Raw genomic sequence first — 20984 nt, forward strand, 5'->3', positions numbered from 1 at the left:
GTAGCTGAACACTGGTGAACACTGGTTTGGTAGGTGAACACTGGTTTGGGAGGTGAACACTGGTTTGGTAGGTGAACACTGTGAACACTGGTTTGGTAGGTGAACACTGGTTTGGGAGGTGAACACTGGTTTGGGAGGTGAACACTGTGAACACTGGTTTGGGAGGTGAACACTGGTTTGGTAGGTGAACACTGGTTTGGTAGGTGAACACTGGTTTGGGAGGTGAACACTGGTTTGGTAGGTGAACACTGGTTTGGGAGGTGAACACTGGTTTGGTAGGTGAACACTGGTTTGGGAGGTGAACACTGGTTTGGGAGGTGAACACTGGTTTGGTAGCTGAACACTGGTGAACACTGGTTTGGTAGGTGAACACTGGTTTGAGAGGTGAACACTGGTTTGGTAGCTGAACACTGGTGAACACTGGTTTGGGAGGTGAACACTGTTTTCCCAAAATTGCAGTAATCTCCCTGCAGCTCCTCTGTAACTTGGGCGTGTACCGCCGTTAGAGAAGAAGAAAAAAAAAATCCCAGTCTTGGAACTCCGGGAGGCAGTCTGGATTTGCAGTGAGGGGACACTCATCATCATCATCGTCATCATCATCATCATCATCATCATCATCATCATCAGTCAGCAGAGAGCAGCTCTCTCTCTCTCTCTCTCTGTGTCCCTCCCTCAGACACCCCCACATCGCCCCTCTCTCCCTCCGTCTCTCTAAAGACGAACATCTCGTCGCCTCTCTCTTCTTGACACACGGCAAACATGTCCGCAAACGGCGCCGACGGGGACCTGCTGCAGATCCCTCTGGGGCTCATCAACAGCGAGGGCAAGTATCTGACGGCGGAGACCTTCGGCTTTAAAATCAACGCGTCGGCCAGCAGCCTGAAGAAGAAGCAGACCTGGACCCTGGAGCAGACCGGGGAGGACGGCAGCGCCGTGTTCCTGCGCTCCCACCTGGGCCGCTACCTCGCCACGGACAAAGACGGCAACGTCACCGCGGACAGCGAGACGCGCGGCGCTTGCCGCGACTGCCGCTTCGTGGTCACCGCGCACGAGGACGGGCGGTGGTCTCTGCAGTCCGAGCCCCACGGCCGCTACCTCAGCGGCAGCGAGGACCGCATCACCTGCTTCGCGCAGGCTGCCACGCCGGCGGAGCGGTGGAGCGTGCACCTGGCCGTGCACCCGCAGGTCAACCTGTACAGCCTGGCGCGCAAGCGCTTCGCCCACCTGAGCGCGCGCGGGGAGCGGCACGAGGTGTCGATAGACCGCGATGTCCCCTGGGGGGTGGACTCTCTCGTGACGCTGGTCTACCGGGACCAGCGCTACCACCTCGAGACTTCTGACAACCGCTTCCTCCGCAACGACGGCAGCCTGTCCACGAACACGGACAAGGACACCGGCTACGTGCTGGAGTTCCGCTCCGGGAAAGTGGCTTTCCGCGACTGCAACGGCCGCTACCTGGCGCCCGGGGGCCCGACCGGCACCATGAAGTCTGGGAAAGGCACCCGGGCCGGGAAGGACGAACTGTTTGGCCTGGAGCGGAGCCACGCGCAGGTCGTGCTGACTGCAGGCAACGAGAGGAACGTCTCCACGAGGCAAGGTGAGGCTCTGCGGTCATTCAGAGCCAGAGAGAGATAGATGCATCCCATTTCACCACATAGATGGACTCCCCCCGCATAACTGGGCACACAACTGATACAGCTGTTGCATGATTCTGATGCGTGTCTGTGAAAAAAGGAGGGAGATAATTAGAGACTCCTGCTACTTCATTTCTCTCGCACCATGTGTTTTTCATTATCACGCTCTGCACTTTCTCCCCCCTCCCTCAATCCCTTTTTGGCCAGCCCTCTCAACATTTTTTCCGCAGTAATTCTACCCCTGCATTGTGGCTGCTGGTCCAGGGTCAGCTTCGGTCTGCAGTTTGTTCCCTCCATTCTTTATCTCAGAATAGGCAGGAGAGAAGAAGGACGAGACGGAGGTGGAGGAGACAAAAGGGCTAAAATGGAGGAGAGGCAGAGAAAACGGAGGGGAGGTGTGACTCAGACGGTCCTGGATGTGGTGGATCTTTGTGCAACCTCCTTTTGTCTTGTCGCCACGTGTGTGTGTGTGTGTGTGTGTGTGTGTGTGTGTGTGTGTGTGTGTGTGTGTGTGTGTGTGTGTGTGTGTGTGTGTGTGTGTGTGTGTGTGTGTGTGTGTGTGTGTGTGTGTGTGTGTGTGTGTGTGTGTGTGTGTGTGTGTCTCTCAGAGGAATAATCATGTTTGATTGAGGTCAGTGTAGGGCAGTGACTTTGACTTGTGGACATAAAAAAAAAAAAAAGTTTAAAGGCCCATTTGTAGCCTAATGACTCTGGCAGGCTCCGTGTGTACAAGCACAGACACGGTGTCATAGCTGGTGGCTCAATGGTAACAATTAGTTTTTTTGTTGTCTCTGGTCTCTTTAATGAAGAGCAAGGCGCAGCTGTCTTCCATGTGAGAGCTCCGATGATCCGACTGTCGGCCAACACAGTTGGCGACCAGCTGGCGAGCACGATGAAGCATTTAGCAACATGTGTTCTTTCATAACTGAGACCTAGTCTAAGTTATGCATGAAATATTTTAGATATTTACCATGGGATGCACAGAGATATTCGTCCACAGTATCTTAATTTCATCAGGATGCAGTCACAATACATTTGTTTATGGATTCGACTAATAATTTCAACTCTTTTTAGCTTTTTTTTTTTATTTGGAAAAACTTGCTTTCAGCCTATCGTTGACAGCTGGGGAGAGAGTTCTTCTTCAAATTAATTTGTGTCTAACTAAACACACCTCATTTGTAGACTTCCATTGTGTGATTTCAACCCTTATGAGTCCAGTACGGATTGTGGAGGAACATATTTGACAGATTTACAATGTTTCACAGTTTCCCCAATGTGAGAATTGACTTTTGGGCAGAGAGTTCAGGGTGTTCTGTCCCTTTTTTTTTAAGAATCTATCTGGAGAACTTCACAAATGAAAGGGAAGGAGAGTTTGAAACTGAGATTAATGCAATCTGACAATAGACTGCCCCTCTTTCCTAGGCATGGACCTGTCGGCCAATCAGGACGAGGAAGGGGACCAGGAAGTCTTCCAGCTGGAAATGAGCCGTGAGGACAGGAAGTGTGCCTTCAGAACCGCTTCTGGGAAATACTGGACTCTGACAGCGAGTGGGGGACTGCAGTGCACCGCCTCCAACAAGTAACCACACACACACACACTCTGCATCATGTTGAATATCACACACACACAGTCTGAATCACTGCGTCCGTTAACGTGTGTGTCACAGGTCGGCTAACAGCTTCTTTGAACTGGAGTGGCGTGACGGTCGTGTGTGTGTGCGTGCAGCCAACAACAAATATGTGATCGCTAAGAGGAACGGACAGCTAGCCGCTACTGTTGACAGCGCAGGTCAGTGACGTCTCTAATTTGATTTAATGGGGCATAGATGTACTTTTTGAGGAAAAGACAAGATTCAAAGAGATTCTTTTTTCCACGGTCAGTACTTCTCCCCATCTCAAATATCTTAGTACTTTGTAGTCTTTCCATCCTTAAAGAGACACTGCACACACTTTTTTGTTTTGGATGCAACCATGATCAGCCTCTCTCACTCTCTCTCTCTCTCTCTCTTCTCTCTAGGGGAGGCCGAACAGTTCCTGATGAAGCTGATCAACCGTCCAATCATCGTGCTTCGTGGGGAGCACGGCTTCATCGGCGCTCGTAAAGCGGGAATGGCGACTCTGGACTCCAACCGAGCGTCCTACGATGTTTTCCAGCTGGAGTTCCACAACGGAGCCTACTCCCTGAAAGGTGGGGGCAGTTTACACAATCGATGTGCCGCTGTTGCATGTTTTACCCACGAGTCACGTTACCGCTGGCTATTTTACACAACATGGCAAATCCCAATAAGTGTGGGAAACATGTGTATATGTCATGTTTTAGCATCCTGATGGCAGATGTTTTTGAGTGTAGTAAAGGTGGGACAGTTCGCCAGTGTCCTTTTTTTTTTTTATACTAGCCCTTGAGGGTGTCAAAATATATATATAATATGTTCCTGGCAACCAGAAAAATGTATTATTCACTCCTTTTTTTTTAACTCAGTTTTGTTCTCCACCTTCTCCGGACGGAAACATCTGGCTCTTTAGCGGCTAAATGCTCCACTATGTTCACCCAGCTGGTTTTACTAGTGCGGGGCAGGTGGCGTGCAGTGGGTTTTGCACCCGGAAACGATGTCAACAGCGTGATGAAAGCAAAACAGTAAAGTTGCAGGGTTGTAAAACCCAAACAATGAGCTGAAAGGTGCTAAAATGCTACACCTTGGAGTTATTCTTTGTGGGTTTGTCAATACGACCCCTTGACCACACGTAGCGATTTGTTCAAGTGCTTTCATAAAATATTGATGAGTGCACCTTTAAATTAAAACACCGTGTGGAAACCAAACCAAAACCTTCTCTCAGCGTGTTCATCCGCATGCATTGCTGTCTGTCAATGTGTCCCCTTTTTCCTCTGCGCAGACTCCCAGGGGAAGTACTGGTGTGTCGGAGACGACTCGGCGGTGGGCTGCAGCAGCGCCACGCCTGTCCAGTTCCTGTTTGAGTTCTGTGACCTCAACAAGATGGCCATCCGTGCTCTGGGGGGGAAGTACCTCAAAGGGGACCATGCTGGAGGGCTGAAGGCCAGCGTCGACTCGCTGGACAGCGCCACCCGCTGGGAATACTGAGCGAGAGAGAGAGAGAGAAAGAGCACAGCCCCACTTCTCCACTATGCTTCAAACTATTCATTGATGGCTGTTTTTTTGCATATGTGTGTGTGTGTGTGTGTGTCTATTTGTCAATTTGTCTGGATGGATGTGTGGTGGAAATTGAAGCTGATAAACTGGAAGTCATGGCACTTTTTTTCTTTCTCAATCAGTATCTCGTCTCCCTGGGATTTTTTTTTTTTCTTACTGGAGATTTGGATGTACGATGACTTGTCGTGTTAATGAACGAATAATGGTGTGATTATTTGTTCCACTTCCAGTCACATTAGCACAAACCTGACGACAAACGTCGGGGCGATTGCTGTTATTCGTTGTGTGCCTACGCGTGGTTAACGACTGGTGTAAGCCAACATATAGAATGCTATAACTCATAATATTTAGCCTTCGCCTGGTAAATGTCTTGCTGGCTCTATTGCGCTGCTTTCATCTCTCTTTTTTCAAACTATCAAGCACAACACTCATCCGATAGATGGATGTTAAATTTACATGTTTCTGCTGTAAATAAAAGCCGTCTTTGTCGTCGAATGCTTAAAAAACAAAAAACAAAAAAACGTAGTAACCATGGAAACTGAGGGCAAAAAAGGTGTGTTGAGGGTGTAAAGAAATAAAAGGGGAGGTGGCTGGCAGATCTAACATGTTCTTTGCCTGTATGCTACTTGCTGCACCTCCTCAGATTTCCTTTTATGTAAACAGATGCATCTACAGGAAGTAGTAGTAAGGGTTCCCTTAAAGACTGTCGTCCACTCCTGATTAGTGTACGGTTTTAGATTACACTGAAGGAGGTGACGAATAAAAGGAGCTGTTTTGATTCACCCTTCGAGAAGGCTTCTGAGTGAGAATGATCATCCGTGTAATGGCCGAGTCACCACACTCTCAAATGCACATACACATACGCAGTCATGGATGCATTAACTCCTCCTGTGGCTCAAAGTCTGCACAGTAATGTCCCACTCGCGAGGAGTGAGAAGCACACGTTTGTCCTAGGTTGGGTGATGCTGTTGGTGTGTGAACGCAATGAAAGAGTCTCACCGGCTGTAACTATGGCCGTGCCTTCCATAGAGCACTTCAGTCTTTTTCATGTTCTTACATTTGAACTGAACACAATAAAGTTTTTCCTCTTAACGGCGGTCTTGATTTGATTTTTTATTTTTTTTATTTGTCCGATTTCTGACACACGGAGGGATATTCCACAGACCTTTCATTGGATCTACTTTCTACCAAATAAATGGTCTCTAAGTAAACTGTTAGCAGTGGTTGTAGCTTTGCTAGCGAAGTGGCTCGAGCAAGTGAGCGCTGCAGGAGTGAGTTCTAAAACTCTTGGACATTTTTACACTTCTGGTTCCCGTGTCTCTGAAGTCTAAACGTCATCGCTGGTCCTGACTGACTAACTCATCCACTTGAACAGCCTTGTTGTGTTTATATGCAACCGTGGTGTCGTTAGTTTTTTAGGCCCAACGCTGGTTTTTTAGTTCTGTCGATTTGTGGTGGCTTAAAAAAAATCATAAAGGCGCTTTTCCTTTGTGAAGAACAAACTTGTAAGTATCATAAACGTTTATTGGCCACAGAACTTATTTTCTGGAATAAACCAATGGGAAAAAATGGCTAAATTCCAGAGTTGGCCTTATAGGGAATACAATTGGCTGGACTCCCATTGACTTTCATTTAGTTCTGTCAGTCATGTGATCCTCTATTATTATATATATTTTAGTCTCGCTAGCGACCACCAGCAGTTAAAAATGGTCCTACTTGACCAAATACCTGCACACTAATGGCATTGCCGCCAGCCAAAGCTGCACTTTGGGGCTATTGGGCTAATGTTACCATGCCAACACGCTAAACTTACTGTACATGGTGAACACGTTGTATGCTTAAACGTCAGCATGTTGGCATGCAGACGTCAACAGATGCACAAAAGCCCAGAAAACAGAGGCTGCAGAACATATGGTCTGACTGAAGAGGTTCTTTGAGGGCCGGACATCTTTCTGTCACCTTGACGACACGTCTGACCTTAAATAGCTGGAGACATATGACTTTAAACATTTTTTATTGCCATAAAACTCCGTTGCGCCATCATTTGGGTCACACTGTTGCAATAAGTGTCACGTTTCTGCTCTTCAAACCTGAATAGCAAATGGACCATCTTGGTTTTTATTCAGCGACTCGTCTCAGTTCATCCATCTTGTGCTGATAAGAAAACCCGTTTTCATGATTTTTGCAAATGCTGTGTGTGTGTGTGTGTGTGTGTGTGTGTGTGGGAGAAGGATGAAAGCGCCCGCATCACGTCCCCTTTGAGATTTCACCGAGCTAAAACTGTGGAAGAGAAATGAATTCGAGGGTGGAGGGAGGTAACCTACTCTACTTCCTCCGTCCTGCCCTCCTCTTCAGACATTTTCACGTGTGTCAAACTTAACACGTGTGCTCTGATACAGACGGACGCGGGAACCGACCCAACGAGCATCCTCCGCTCTCCACCGCGCGCGCGTTGCCATGGTAACGGGTAACGGCAGGAACCGGGCTCGAGGAGGATTAATATTTGGGAGATGCCACACACATAGACATACGTATATAGGCAATTGTAATAAACCTTGTAATAATCTGACACTAAGTGAGTGAAAGAGGACTTGCGTGTAACCACAGACATGTGATAGCGCCTGAGGGAATTGGAGCGTTCACATTGTGCTCACACCAATACAATAATGCTCCTCAGCCGGTCTGTGTGTACATAACGTCTGGAAGAGAAAACACATGGCGGGGCCTTGAAGAGGAAACAGCTAACATGGCACTTTGAGTTGGAGGAAGGTTGATAAGCGGATGCGGAAGATGAGAAGAGAAGAGGTGCTGCAAAAAGGTCTCTGTCGACCGTGAGCAGTGGGACAGATTTCATTGCCCTGCATTCATGCATGCAAGAGGAGAGTCCTGAGTCCTCATTTGAGAATTCCAACATGTTATTACTGCCATGGCCGCGGAAAAGTTCAGTCAATATTTGTGATCATTAGTTAGTTTCTCTCAAAGCCAGAAAGCGGAGCAGTAAGTGTCTAACCTGTGATGTCATCGGGTATGAAGTCTGGAGCTGGTCCAGAGTCAATGAATGGGAGACCGCTTTTTATATACCCAAATGAGCTTCATTATATTGTAATGTCGTCTGTTGTGAAACAGAGAGCGTATCCAAATACTCAGAACACAGTTTGGGGAATTTTATTTCGAACGTAACTGAAATGGTGGTGACGGCTGACCGGCCAACGTTGTCTCTTGAGCATTAAAGACCACGTCTTTATGTGGACTTCATTAATGGCCGGAGTTTGCACAGTGTGAGTGGTTGACAGCTCTGGAAGAAAGCTAGTAAGTGGAACTGGAGTTAAGTTAAAAAAAATTAAAAAAAGAAGAAGAAAAACAGTGATTAAAACAGTTACTAATAATACATATAATTTTTACGTTGCAAAAAAAACGTTAAATGTGTGGTTTCTTTGCTTTTGTGAGCAACAGCGACCTGTCTGACTTCTGAACGGGCTTCACCTGTCTGATGGGTGCCATCTAGTGTGCATGATGGGAAGATGATTAGGACTTCACTGTGTGCACAATGTGGCCAAAAGTATGTGGACGCCACTGTTTTATCATGGTTCAGGCTATTTCCTTTATTACATTTTAACTTTATGTAACATGCAAACTTTGAACCTCGTATGTGGGCCAAAAACCTCACCCTTCTTTTATTGGTTTAGCAGAAAATGAATTGCCCATTGTTTTGGAATGAGTTGATGAACAATCAAATGTTCACTTTTTTAAAGCTTTTTTTGTACCTGTAATACTCCTGACAGCATTGTTGAGCCTTCACCTCCATGATAAACACACGTGGTTGCTTTTGCAAGAAAGAAATGCAGGAAATGCTGCTATTCATGCCAAAAAAAGAAAAAGAAGAAATGCTCTAGATAAGTGAACCGGTCCATATTAAAAGGTGCATGACGGCCTGCATCCAGTGAAACCGCTGTTGCAACCAGCGGCTTGTCTGCCTTTTTTATTTATTTCGTTTTTATTGAAATGGCATGTCTTATTTGCTCCCTCATATTAAACGGGGAAGTACTGACCTTGTTCAAGGGCAGAGATAAGAGACAGAACAAACGACTGCAGGCACCCAAAGGCACAAACACATTGACACATTATCACAGTATCTGTTTACCCACCGATTGCCACCTCCAGCCAGACAGTGAGAGTCCGAATGAGCCGGAGAGGGAGAGTTTTATCCCCTATCTTGTGATAATAATGCCACGGTCCCAGAGAAAAAAAAATAAGGAGGTTATCTAAAAAACTAAACATTGATGGCCTTGTACAAATGTGACCTGCTGTCCCCATCTGTTGGGCTATCAATCTGTTTGACTTTAGCGCGCCACTTAGTGCTTCTCAAGAAATCCCTGTTGGTGCGGCCCACTCAGGCGGTAACCGTCAGGCTGCAGGTGGAAATGATCTCTGAGCGGTTAGACAATCAGACTCAAACTTAATATGTTTGTTTTTTTATTAACGGGATGTGTGCGGATCACGTGTGCACATGCAACATACGTGTTTGTATCATGACAGAGAAACCTTCCGTGACTCCAACCTGGTGTGGATGTGACTTCATGCGTCTTGGTTTTGTGTGTGTGTGTGTGTGTGTGTGTGTGCACAAACGACTTGTCTTTCTAGTCATTCTCAAGGAACACAAAAACGTGTGGGGATGATGGACTAAGAGCTAAACCTATAGGGGAAATGAGCCAACATTATGGACACCTGTGGTATAATTAATGCATTTTAGCCAAGCTTGTGATGAGGGGTTTGAGTGGTCTGATGATACAAAGCCAGGCTGAAAAGGACTTGCACATATAGGTCCTTAATGTACAACTCTCATAGGCTCATTGCATGTCGTCAGAAGCAGGGGTGGGCTGGCCATAAGGGATACCGGGGAGATCCCCAGTAGGCCGACGGGGTTGGACTGGTCCAATACCGGCCCACCTCCATCACCAACCGGCCCTCCCTCTGACATCGCCGGTCCCGACTATATTCTATGCTTCACAGAACACGTTAAGAAGTTAAGCATATTGATCTAGCAAACTATCAGTATCATTTGATTCCATCCAGGCAAATTGGTGGATCCAAATGTTATTAATTTTTTTTTGTAATCATCCAAAATTATGTTACGTGTATGGGTATTTTTCCAAGGCCACTGACTGGTGGATACGTGCGATGCATTGAGTGGGCAACGCGCCGTGTATTGAGTGGGCTTGGTCAATATTTTAGCTTTTAATGTATTAGTTTTGGAATCGTACCTGTTTACGCATCTCTACAGCATCATATACTCTTTATAGCGTGTTATTTTAGCCTGATTATATATTTGTTCCTATATTTATGTTGTTGCATCAATATGCTAACGCTGCTGTCTTATCCAGGTCTCCGACTTTAAATAAATAAAGGAAATAGTAGAAAAAGAATCTGACACTAAAAAGACAGTAAAATGATTTATGTTTCAATGTTGCCAAATGTCAGAGTGATGCATATGGTCTTTAATTTACATCTTGATGGACTATATTACCTGACTTTGAATCCTGCCTCACCTCAGAGAGGGAGGGAGGGGGGGGGGGGGGGGGCTGGGAGCTTATTGGAGGAGAGCCGCGGTGGTCAGCCTATAAATACCCATAAATGCGTTAATAGAAGCCAGAGCCTCTGACCAGCATGGCTCCATCGGGACGTCCCAACACGGTCCGGCTGCTGTTCCTCGGGGCAGCCGGGGTCGGTAAGAGCGCGCTCATCCACCGCTTCCTCCACGACCGCTTCGAGCACAAGTACACGCGCACGGTGGAGGAGCTTCACGTGCTGGAGTACGACACGGCCGGGTCTGGGAAGATGCGTCTGGAGGTCTTGGACACGAGCGGCAGCTACTCCTTCCCGGCGATGCGGCAGCTCAGCATCCGCCACAGCGACGCGTTCGCGCTCGTGTACGCGGTGGACGACCCCGGGTCCCTCGAGGAGGTGCGGCGGCTGCGCGACGAGATTCTGGAGCTGCGGGGCGACAGGGGCGCGCCCATCACCGTGGTGGGCGGCAAGGCGGACCTGGGTGACGCCGAGGGCCGCGTGCTGCTGGCGGCTGACGTCATGGCCACGGTGGAGGACGAGTGGGACGCCAGCTTCGTGGAGGCGTCCGCGCGCACCGGGGGTAACGCGGTGGGAGTGTTCCGCGCGCTGCTGCGGCAGGTGAACCCGCCGCTGAGCTGCGCGGCGTGGAGGCGCAGGGACGCGGTGCCCAGACGAGCAGTGAGGAAGAAACCACCACTGAAGAAGAACAACAGCTGTGTCCTGTCGTGAGGGACATTTTGAACTCCGGTTCCTCCGCAGCTGGACTGCTCGTGTCACGTGGTGCTGGTCATCACAGTCCTCCACCTGGTGTATTGCTCCGAAATAGTGGAATGGGATGCACTTTATACATATTTAAAGATTCACATTAGTTGTGTTATATATTTTTGAAAGATTGAATAAACTATTTTGTTGTGATTTTTGCCTGCTGGCCGTTTCATAAATTATCAATCCAATGCACTCCAATACACACTTACACTGAGATGATTAATGGAAGTGTGTATACAGTGATGTTATCAGTGATGATACCTCAGTGTACAAATACTCTCAAGTAAAATAACTACATTAACAATAGCAAAGTATACTGCAACTATAGGTTATCAAAATGAAAAGTGCTTGTGATGCAACAAAGTGATTTGGATTTCGTGCATACTGATAGGTAGCTTTTTATCTCGTAGTTGGGTGAAGTAAAGCTACTTTGAGCTGCTTGAGATATGCCTTGCAGCATATTTGATCACATATAAAACCTTGATGTTCAAAAGTCAAGTGTAGTGAGAATAGTACAATATTTGCCTCTGAAAAGGAATATTATCCCTCCAATTGTACTTGATTAGGCTGCAGGACTTGAGTAAACTATGTGCCTTCCACCACTGACGGCAGGAGCTTAGGAATTTTTGTCTCCTTTGAAAAATATTAAATAAAATAAATGTTTCACCCCTCACTTCCTGCTCAGTATATATAGGCCATAAAGGACCTACTGCAGTGTTTAACTTTGATTGAATACTTTTTACAAAGACCATTTAGTCAATTCTCTCACCACTTCTTGTGAAGGTTTAACAGATTTTGGCTAATATAATAATAAATTATGTTGCAGATAAAATGCTTTAAACTATTGTGAATCTTGCTACAGTGCCTTTATAAATAAGGTCCCTGAAATATATATATATATAAGGTCCCTGAAATAACATAAAAATACTAGAATTCCCGTTCTGATTCTCGCCTCATCATTGTCGTGATGATGAACCTCAGCTGCCATTGTTGGCCTCAGCAGATGCAGAGAGGGAGTATTTAGATCAGTCTGCGCTTCATAAATAAAAAAAGCTCCTCTCTTATGTTGTTTTGGATGCTAAACACACACACACACACACACTCACACACACACACACAGTCCAGTGGAACAAAGGGGATGAACAAGCCCACGGATCTCAGGATCTTTTCATTCTTCTACCCTCTCCTCATCCACTTATGTTCCTCTTGTGTTCCTCTTATATACTAAAGATATTAGTAGTGCTGCATGCATAAACGGTTCACTCTGTGAATTAAAACATTACATATTATTTTGTTCACAAGGCAAGGATGTTGGTGCAGAGATTACACATTATAAATATATAATTTGTGTTCAACCTGTGCTGTCATTCACCAAATGGAGTGACGCAAACTAAAAGAATACTCATTCACTATAATTCAAAGTGACTCTATTTGCCATTTGCACAGGTAAAAAATAAAAAATAGGGAAACAGGAATATAATTTTTTTTTTATTGACATGTTGCATTAAGTAAAACAATAACAAATATCAAAATACAGTGCATGACATGTATTGGCTCAGCACAGTTTTCAGTAGGAGGCCTATATCTGTTTCACTTTGCATGAGCACCCTACTTTATTATGATCAAGGTAATGAGATATGATGATTATCATCAGTCGCAGAGTGAGTATGCGTCTACTGAAAGTTATAATAAAAAGTGACAGAACGCCCATGAGGCATATTAATACCAGTGAGTTAATAATGTACATGTACACATGGTAATCTTGTAGTACAGCAATATTTCATGATGGCCATGTGCACTTTACACTGTGTTTCGTGAAATGCTGCCCCTTACTGACGAGAACACAAATAAACTCCAAAGCCTCACATTTCAAACTGTCATACTATCTGTTCGGCCAGCTGTGGTGGGATTATATTTTATCTAAAAAAAATGTTTAAAAACCTACAGCACTGTAAACGTATTCAATTACAAGTTCAATCTAAAAGTTGAATTTAAAAGTGAATAAGTCAAATGCAGCCGACTTACGGTATCAAAAATATAAATATTATTATCACATATTGGACTTTATGTTTGGATCACATTGGTGTCACATGTAGCATTTTTTATTGCTGGTTGAAGTCCAGCTACTTTCACTATATGCTGTTGGGTAAATTAACTTTGTATTAACTCTGCATTGTTGTTCTAACTCTCAAACACAAAAACATGACTTCCTGGTAAATTATGGTCCTATAGTGTAACAGTATAAAGTATTAGCAGACTATAGAAATAGTTGCACATCTCAAAAGTGTACTCAAGTGCAGCAGCCAGCTTCATGTGCATATTTGCAGACACCACTGATAACTAGAAGGTAATTAGATAATCATGGCTCCAAAAGACTCCTCAGAAAAAAAATAACTTTCCCTTTTGATCGTCAAGTACATTTAAACTTGTTTTTCATGTTAAATGCGGAAGTAAGTGACCGCTACATTGAGGACTTTAACATGAGTTAAATATTTAATCACATGTCCTCACTAAACTATGTGTTCAGAAAAAACACACACAGTACTGACAGTGTGGGATTTAATCAAAAATCGAAACCGTTTGATTAAATCCCAATCCGTCAGCCCAGCCTCCAGCGAGCCAATCACAACGCAGAACGTCACTTCCCCCGTGCGGTGATTGGCTGTCTCCGCGCCTTCTCCTCCCACGATGCTTTGCGGCGAAGGCTCGGAATTCAAATCGAGCGGACCAATCAGAGAGCGCCGTAACGACCGAGGCAGCATTTTAAATTCGTACCAGGATGCTGTTGTCAAAAGGGCAGGACGGAGCGACGCTGCAGCCACCGGGGGAACAGTCTGCCGACTAGTTGCACGTAGATCTCACGGTTGTGTTTGTTTGTTTTAAACCTAATAATCTGCATTTTATTTTATTGTTGAATCGGTAGTTTGAATGTCGTTCGCCGTCAAAGGTGGTTCACTTTAGTTTTGATTTGAATATCACCAGCGTAAGCAAAGCTAGCTTCCAGGGCTAAATTAACTTCGATCCCTTATCGATACTTGGGGGAAAAAAAAAAAACTTAAGTTTAATTTTTTCAAAGAGGACCGAAGAGCACTTCGACCCGAAAATGATCGCCGGTACCGCGAAGCCGGCGAATCCGTCGGCACACGTCGACCCTAAATCGGCTCCTCTCAAAGAAATCCCGGATATTCTGGTGGACCCGCGCACCATGACCCGGTACGCGAGGGGACGCTTCCTCGGGAAAGGCGGTTTCGCCAAATGCTACGAAATCACGGACACTGAGACGAACCAGGTTTTCGCCGGTAAAATCGTGCCCAAGTCGCTGATCCTGAAGCAGCACCAGAGGGAGAAGATGACCTCCGAAATCGCCATTCACAAGAGCCTGAACCACGCCAACGTCGTCGGGTTCCAGGGCTTTTTCGAAGACGACGACTTCGTCTTTGTCGTGCTGGAGATCTGCAGGAGAAGGGTGAGTGCAGGCTCCTTAGGACACTCTGAGATCTCACCTCTCCGTGGGCCCGAACGGGTTGTCCCCCCCCCCCCCCCCCCGCCGCCCCGGGCCCAGTGGATGTGGATGAAAATTAAAATCCAACGTGGTCGCAAAAAAAACAAAAACTCTTTTTTTCCTTAATCTGTCAAACCACATGAGCGTTTTTTCCCCAAGTCTTATGGCAAGAATATGAGTTGCAAGCTTTAAAAAAAATTGAATTCTAGGTGTTTTTTAATGTCTCCAATACATTTTTTTTTCTTCTTTTCTGTTCCAGTCCCTCTTGGAGCTGCACAAGCGCCGCAAAGCCGTGACGGAGCCCGAGGCCCGCTACTACATGACCCAGCTGCTCAAGGGCGTCCAGTACCTGCACAACAACAGAGTCATCCACAGGGACCTGAAGCTGGGCAACATCTTCCTCAGCGACGAGATGGAGGTCAAGATAGGTAATGTGGGGCTGTTGGATTGCACATATATTTATATTTGTTTAACTTTTAAAACTCCGGTTCTCTTGTCATGACTGAGATGGGGCGGGGAAACATTTATCTCAAACCAACCGGTTGGTCAAGTTTTTATTGTACAGTTCAAAGCCCTTGCATCAATAACTTGTCACCCTTCCTGGTTGTTTTATTTCTTCTTTTGGATGTGTACACAAATGCATTTTTAGCTTGACTCGTCTCTCCTCTTCTTCAGGGGACTTTGGTTTGGCCACTAAGATCGAGTTTGACGGCGAGAGGAAGAAGACCCTGTGTGGAACGCCCAACTACATCGCACCCGAGGTGCTTTGCAAGAAAGGCCACAGCTATGAAGTGGACGTCTGGTCGCTCGGGTGCATATTGTGAGTCTGAACACCTGGGAGTTTAAAAAAAAAAGTTGCTGTGAATCTCCCCCAAAACAACCCATCTGTATTCCACTTGACTCTGACCTGTGTCCTCTCAGGTACACTCTGTTGGTGGGCAAGCCCCCATTTGAGACCTCGTGTCTGAAGGAGACTTACAATCGCATCAAGAAGAACAACTACACCATCCCCTGGGTAAGCTGGACCACACAATATACCTCCAATAAATATATATAATTTTTTTCTATGCATCTAATTTCATAACCTGGATTTCCCCGCGCAGCACATCAACCCGCTGGCGACGTCCCTCATCAAGCGGATGCTGCACGCGGACCCCGCCCAGAGGCCCACCATCACGGAGCTGCAGGCGGACGAGTACTTCACGTCGGGCTACATCCCGTCGCGCCTGCCCACCACGTGCCTCACCGTGCCGCCGCGCTTCTCCATCGCCCCCTCCACGGCCGCAGAGCTCAACCAGCGACGCCCCCTGACGGCCATTAACAACAAAGGTAAAGGGCGCGACCGGCTGACTTGCCGAAAGGAGGTTTTTTGTTTTTTGTCCGACAAATAATTCTTACATGTTTCTCTTTCAGCCGGGACGGAGAGGGTGGACGCGAAGGACGAGCCGGCGCAGAGGTGAGAGATGTTTGAAATGTGGGACAGTGAAGAATTACTCTTTTCTTATACTATATGATTTTCCTTTCCCGAGTCATTATGTGTGTGTATATAACCGTTGTGTGTCGCAGGGAGCCCGAGCCGACGGAGTGCCACCTGAAGGACCTGCTGCAGCAGCTCAACACCATCATCGCCGCCAAGCCCTCGGAGAAGCCGGTCATCCGCCAAGGTGAGTCAACGGATCCTCTTTTTTTTTTTTTTTTTTTTAAATGTCATTCTGTATTTGAATGTTGCACATTTTCGATGTTTGGCTCGTGTCAACGTGCTCACAAAGACTTTGTCGTTGCGTCTTTGTGTTTGCAGAAGAGGCCGAGGATCCTGCGTGTGTTCCCATCTTCTGGATCAGCAAATGGGTCGACTACTCGGACAAATATGGATTAGGTGAGATATTTGGGTATTATCAATTGCTCACCTTATGTTACCTTGAAACGTTTCCCACATTCCTCCACGGTGAACGGAGAATCAAAAAAACAGACCACTAAACCATATTTTAAAAAGTCTTTTTGATGTAAGAGATCCGTTGGTCAACAGTTTCAAACGTGCATTTCAGGCTACCAGCTGTGTGACAACAGCGTGGGCGTGCTCTTCAACGATTACACGCGGCTCATCATGTACACCGACGGCGACAGTCTGCAGTACATCGACAAGGCGGCGGTGGAATCCTACCTCAGCGTGCGCTCGTTCCCCGCGGTTCACAACAAGAAGGTCGGTCGGCGAATCAACATCTAGCTCTTCGATTGCATATATATATATTAATTTTTTTTTTTTATTGTCACGCTTTGATTCTTATGCGCTTCTCCTCATCCCCTCTAGATAACGCTACTGAAATACTTCCGCAACTACATGAGCGAGCACCTGCTGAAGGCGGGCGCCAACATGGCGCGGCGGGACGGCGACGAGCTGGCGCGGCTGCCTTACCTCTCCCTCTGGTTCCGCACCAAGAGCGCCATCGTCCTGCACCTCTCCAACGGCACCGTGCAGATCAACTTCTTCCAGGTACTTTAAAAATAAATAAACAACTCAAAACTCGTCTGGACGCGAGCCGTCAAATGCGACTTTCTGAACCTGCGTCTTCTCTCCCCCCCAATCAGGATCACACCAAGCTGATCCTGTGCCCGCTGATGGGCGCGGTGACGTACATCGACGAGAAGCGAGAGTTCAGCACCTACAAGCTCTCGCTGCTGGAGGAGTTCGGCTGCTGCAAGGAGCTGGCCAGCCGCATCCGCTACGCCAAGCTCATGGTGGAGAAGCTGCTGGAAACCAAGCTTTCACCCCATTAGCCCGGCCCAATCACTGGTGCTCTCTCTCTCCCCCTTTCCCAATCAGAGGACCCTGACATTCTCACCGTATTTTAACGATTCTTGTGGCCTCTTCGCGACCGTACCACTCCTCCCACTTTGTACATGATTGTGCTCTAAGCCACTGATTTTCTTTCTTTTTTTTTTGTGTGTCCTTTTTCTTCTTGCTGTTGTAAACTTCTTGACTTTCTTAAAGAAGCTTATTCCAACATGGCTGCAGACAAGTTGACCCTGTGCGTTCCAATGAGACGAGAAGGAGGCTGTTAAGTGTTCAAATTCCCAGAATTCTCCTCCACTCGTTGAATGAAAACGTCTCTCTGGTCTTTGTCTGTTTGTTTTTTTTGTTTGTCCCTTTTTTTTTTTCTTTTTTTTTTTGTGTTGTATGTTGAGATGGACCATGTTAATACGTCTTCATCATGCACATTCTTCCTGTAGTTGCCTTTTTACTCTTTTTATAAGTCTGTTTTTAGATGTCTTGTCTTTCTCAACAAGATGTGCAAACCTGTACATAACTGCTCAATATGCATATGTTGTAAAGATGGATTTATTTTACCCAAGTTTAAATAAAGATTCTCTTGAACTTGACTCATTTGCTGCTTCTAAAATTGTTCTTGCTGACTTTCGCCTGCACAAGACCGACTTTTGAGTTTGTTTGTGATCAAGGAAACTGAATATTTAGTAATGGTGTGCCAAAAATACCAGGATGTTCTACTAGATCTGATCAGATATGAGCAAGCGGGCCACATGTCCACATTAGAAAGTAGTATGTCTTGTTTTACTGCATGCAGCAGTACTTGATGAGAGAATCCTTTATTGGACCCACAGTGGGGAACTTTGCAGAGGTCAAAGTATGCGATTTGAAACCGGCGCTGTGGTGTGAAGTGCTTTCAGTAGTCTGAAGACTGCAAATCCATTTTAACTGGAAGAAAGCTAAAGAAAAGCCACTGAGGAAACTGTCAGAACTCTGAACCATGGAGAGTAAATCAGGCCTTTGGCGCCCCCTGGCGGACACAAACGTGCATGACATGAATTCGCAGTATTTTACTATTTAGGTTGGTTAACTTTCTTTAGTTAGTTCTTGGATCTAAAATGTTTTAATGCATGCACATGTGTATATATATACTCTGTGTATATATATATATACAAACATACAGTACATATATACACGTGTGTGTGTGTGTATATATATATATATATATATGTGTGTATATATGTATATATCATATATACGTGTATGTATATATCATATATATGTGTATATGTATATATATACACGTGTATGTATGTATTTGTATGTATATATATAAATGTTTATATATATATATGTGTGTGTATATATATATTCAATATCAATATTTTGAGCATACAAACAAACAGTTCATTATTGAAATGTATTATATTCACGTAAATAGCTGAATGGAAAACTGAGGGTGTGTGTGGGGGGCTCAGAGACAATAGCAGCACTGTGGAGGCATTTAAAAAGGTAGAAGTTCAAATTAGTTGGTTTTTCTGCCGTATAAATAGGTTTTCATCTTTTTATTTTCTTTCTGGTAAAATAATGGATTAAACAGTGTTACCTCTCTAAAGAAGTTGAAAGGGGTAATGTCTCTAAATCTTCAAAGTAAATAATTATGTGTCTAGTAAATATAGTTCAGTATAAAGTGCAATACATGCTAAAAAATAAACATGCAACAACAATACAATTTCCCCTGAAATGAAACGGAGGATACGTGAAGAGTCATAATATTGGGAACAAGCAATTACTGTTACTCAGTGAACAGAGATATTATGAATAACTATATATATATATATGTGTATATATGTGTGTATATATATATATATATATATATATATATATATATATATATATATGCAGAGTACTTTAGCTGGTTCATGGCAGGTGCTTTTGGTCCCTGTTGAGGCTGAAGCTGGATCGGTTCACAAAGGGTGCATTCACTGACTTAAAAGCAGATCTTATTTGGACATTTTATTTACAGAGTTCAATTGATTGTTTTTGGCTCTTTTGGTGGGACGCACCGGCCACGGTTCCCCCGAAACGTCCACCTGGTAGACGGGAGGGTAGACCCCGACCCGGTAGGACTCGTCCACGCGCACCAACCCGTCCTCGTGGACTGTTTCGGTCAGCAGGGGGCGCTCCAGTCTCTGCCACAGCTTATGCTTTATGACGAGTCCCAGGGAAAAACTGTTACTACGCCGCCGATGGACGTTCTTGAACCTGGAAGGAAGGAACAGAAATGGTGTGTTTTTATATAAACTGGTTTGTGGAAAAATTGAGTGACGTGATAAGTGTGATAATTAACACATTTAATAACATACTTCAGCATATCGTCAACAACCTGGTGGTAGAACCGCTGGTACTCTTCCACTGAAAGGTTGTGTATCTTCAGAGGGCCGTCGTGGTGCGGCGGAGCAGTGGAGGGCCGGAGGCCGGGAGCCACACTGGAGGCTACCGGCAGGTCGCCAGGCGGGATGGGGTCTAGAGACATCGGGACCCGATCCAAAGACCCTGTGATGTCACACGCTGCAGTGCCGGGCCGGAGGCCGGGGGCCACACTGGAGGCTACCGGCAGGTCGCCAGGCGGGATGGGGTCTAGAGACATCGGGACCCGATCCAAAGACCCTGTGATGTCACAAGCTGCAGTGGAGGACCGGAGGCCGGGGGCCACATTGGAGGCTACCGGCAGGTCGCCAGGCGGGATGGGGTCTAGAGACATCGGGACCCGATCCAAAGACCCTGTGATATCACAAGCTTCAGTGGTGACGCGGTCCAACGCCTCTCCGCTACCCTGTCGGAGTAAAAGAGCCTCCATCTACTCTAGGTCTTTGCTGTTCAGTTACCTGTAACACACTCTGGGTCCTGAGGATTGCTTTGTGAACGATACGAAAGAACGAGAAGGTCTCACCTGGTGGTCCCTGCAGAACGGACACTCCATGCACGCCGAGGACCTCCTCGAGCGAGAAGAGACCCTCCTTCCCGTCTCGTTGTCCGTCGGGACGACGAGAACGTCGCGCTGCAACGACACACACTCGCGTTAGAATGAGGCCGCACGAGTAGTGTGGACAGGTGTCCTGTGCTTACATATTAGCTCAAGTAGCCTGATCAAAAGATTGTGTCAAGAAAGGCCTTCGAGGTGAGGTAATACTGTCGATATTGGGCTTTATTGCAGCACATTATGAATATTTTATATTATTATCCTGACTGTTGTGATGTATATCATTGTATTTACATAAAATACAACACTAGCCTATAATTAAAACATTAAATAAAGTACATCAGTGATTTAAACTCATTAATTGCCACTGTTTTTAACTAAATGGATGTTTCGAGCTGGTGCAGTACAGTCTCATTAGTGTGAATCATTACAGTATAAACGGCCAACATTGTCATGTGTTCAAACCTCACGTTTTTCACGATGAGTGGCGCCTCCATCAGTCGCCGCGAGTTCTTAGCTCCTGCGGTCCACGTCAGGGAGGAAGGAGTTCGCAGTAGGCGTAGTAATCTGAGAGTCCTTTCTAAAGCCGAACTAAAGAAAAACA

The 20984-nt window shown here is 45.9% G+C and overlaps 3 protein-coding genes across 3 annotated transcripts; all 3 read left to right on the forward strand.

Annotated features, from left to right (window-relative positions):
• Positions 1 to 655: 655 nt before the first annotated feature.
• Positions 656 to 5865, forward strand: LOC117733435 (fascin-like). The gene is made up of 5 exons (XM_034537079.1): positions 656 to 1597; positions 3057 to 3213; positions 3302 to 3423; positions 3652 to 3822; positions 4527 to 5865. The coding sequence occupies exons 1-5, from the start codon at positions 760 to 762 to the stop codon at positions 4730 to 4732; spliced, it is 1494 nt and encodes a 497-aa protein (XP_034392970.1). The 5' UTR covers positions 656 to 759; the 3' UTR covers positions 4733 to 5865.
• A 4600-nt stretch (positions 5866 to 10465) lies between these two features.
• LOC117736476 (ras-related protein Rap-1b-like) lies at positions 10466 to 11095 on the forward strand. Its single transcript, XM_034541841.1, has one exon. The coding sequence runs from the start codon at positions 10466 to 10468 to the stop codon at positions 11093 to 11095; it is 630 nt and encodes a 209-aa protein (XP_034397732.1).
• A 2772-nt stretch (positions 11096 to 13867) lies between these two features.
• plk1 (polo-like kinase 1 (Drosophila)) lies at positions 13868 to 18011 on the forward strand. Its single transcript, XM_034542851.1, has 11 exons — positions 13868 to 14597; positions 14893 to 15061; positions 15309 to 15453; positions 15555 to 15648; positions 15737 to 15962; positions 16047 to 16089; positions 16200 to 16297; positions 16432 to 16509; positions 16679 to 16833; positions 16942 to 17124; positions 17220 to 18011. The coding sequence occupies exons 1-11, from the start codon at positions 14235 to 14237 to the stop codon at positions 17406 to 17408; spliced, it is 1743 nt and encodes a 580-aa protein (XP_034398742.1). The 5' UTR covers positions 13868 to 14234; the 3' UTR covers positions 17409 to 18011.
• Positions 18012 to 20984: the final 2973 nt, after the last annotated feature.

The sequence above is a fragment of the Cyclopterus lumpus genome, chromosome 1, assembly GCF_009769545.1.
Source record: "Cyclopterus lumpus isolate fCycLum1 chromosome 1, fCycLum1.pri, whole genome shotgun sequence".
In the NCBI taxonomy this organism is placed as follows: Eukaryota; Metazoa; Chordata; class Actinopteri; order Perciformes; family Cyclopteridae; genus Cyclopterus; species Cyclopterus lumpus.

Excerpts from the sequence above, each read along its gene's own strand:
- LOC117733435 (XM_034537079.1), top strand. The coding sequence starts at position 760 with ATGTCCGCAAACGGCGCCGACGGGGACCTGCTGCAGATCCCTCTGGGG. Across the intron at positions 3,424-3,651 it reads CGCTACTGTTGACAGCGCAG|GGGAGGCCGAACAGTTCCTG; the intron begins GTCAGTGACGTC and ends TCTTCTCTCTAG. Across the intron at positions 3,823-4,526 it reads CGGAGCCTACTCCCTGAAAG|ACTCCCAGGGGAAGTACTGG; the intron begins GTGGGGGCAGTT and ends TCCTCTGCGCAG.
- LOC117736476 (XM_034541841.1), top strand. The coding sequence starts at position 10,466 with ATGGCTCCATCGGGACGTCCCAACACGGTCCGGCTGCTGTTCCTCGGG.
- plk1 (XM_034542851.1), top strand. The coding sequence starts at position 14,235 with ATGATCGCCGGTACCGCGAAGCCGGCGAATCCGTCGGCACACGTCGAC. Across the intron at positions 15,649-15,736 it reads ACAACTACACCATCCCCTGG|CACATCAACCCGCTGGCGAC; the intron begins GTAAGCTGGACC and ends TTCCCCGCGCAG. Across the intron at positions 15,963-16,046 it reads GACGGCCATTAACAACAAAG|CCGGGACGGAGAGGGTGGAC; the intron begins GTAAAGGGCGCG and ends TTTCTCTTTCAG.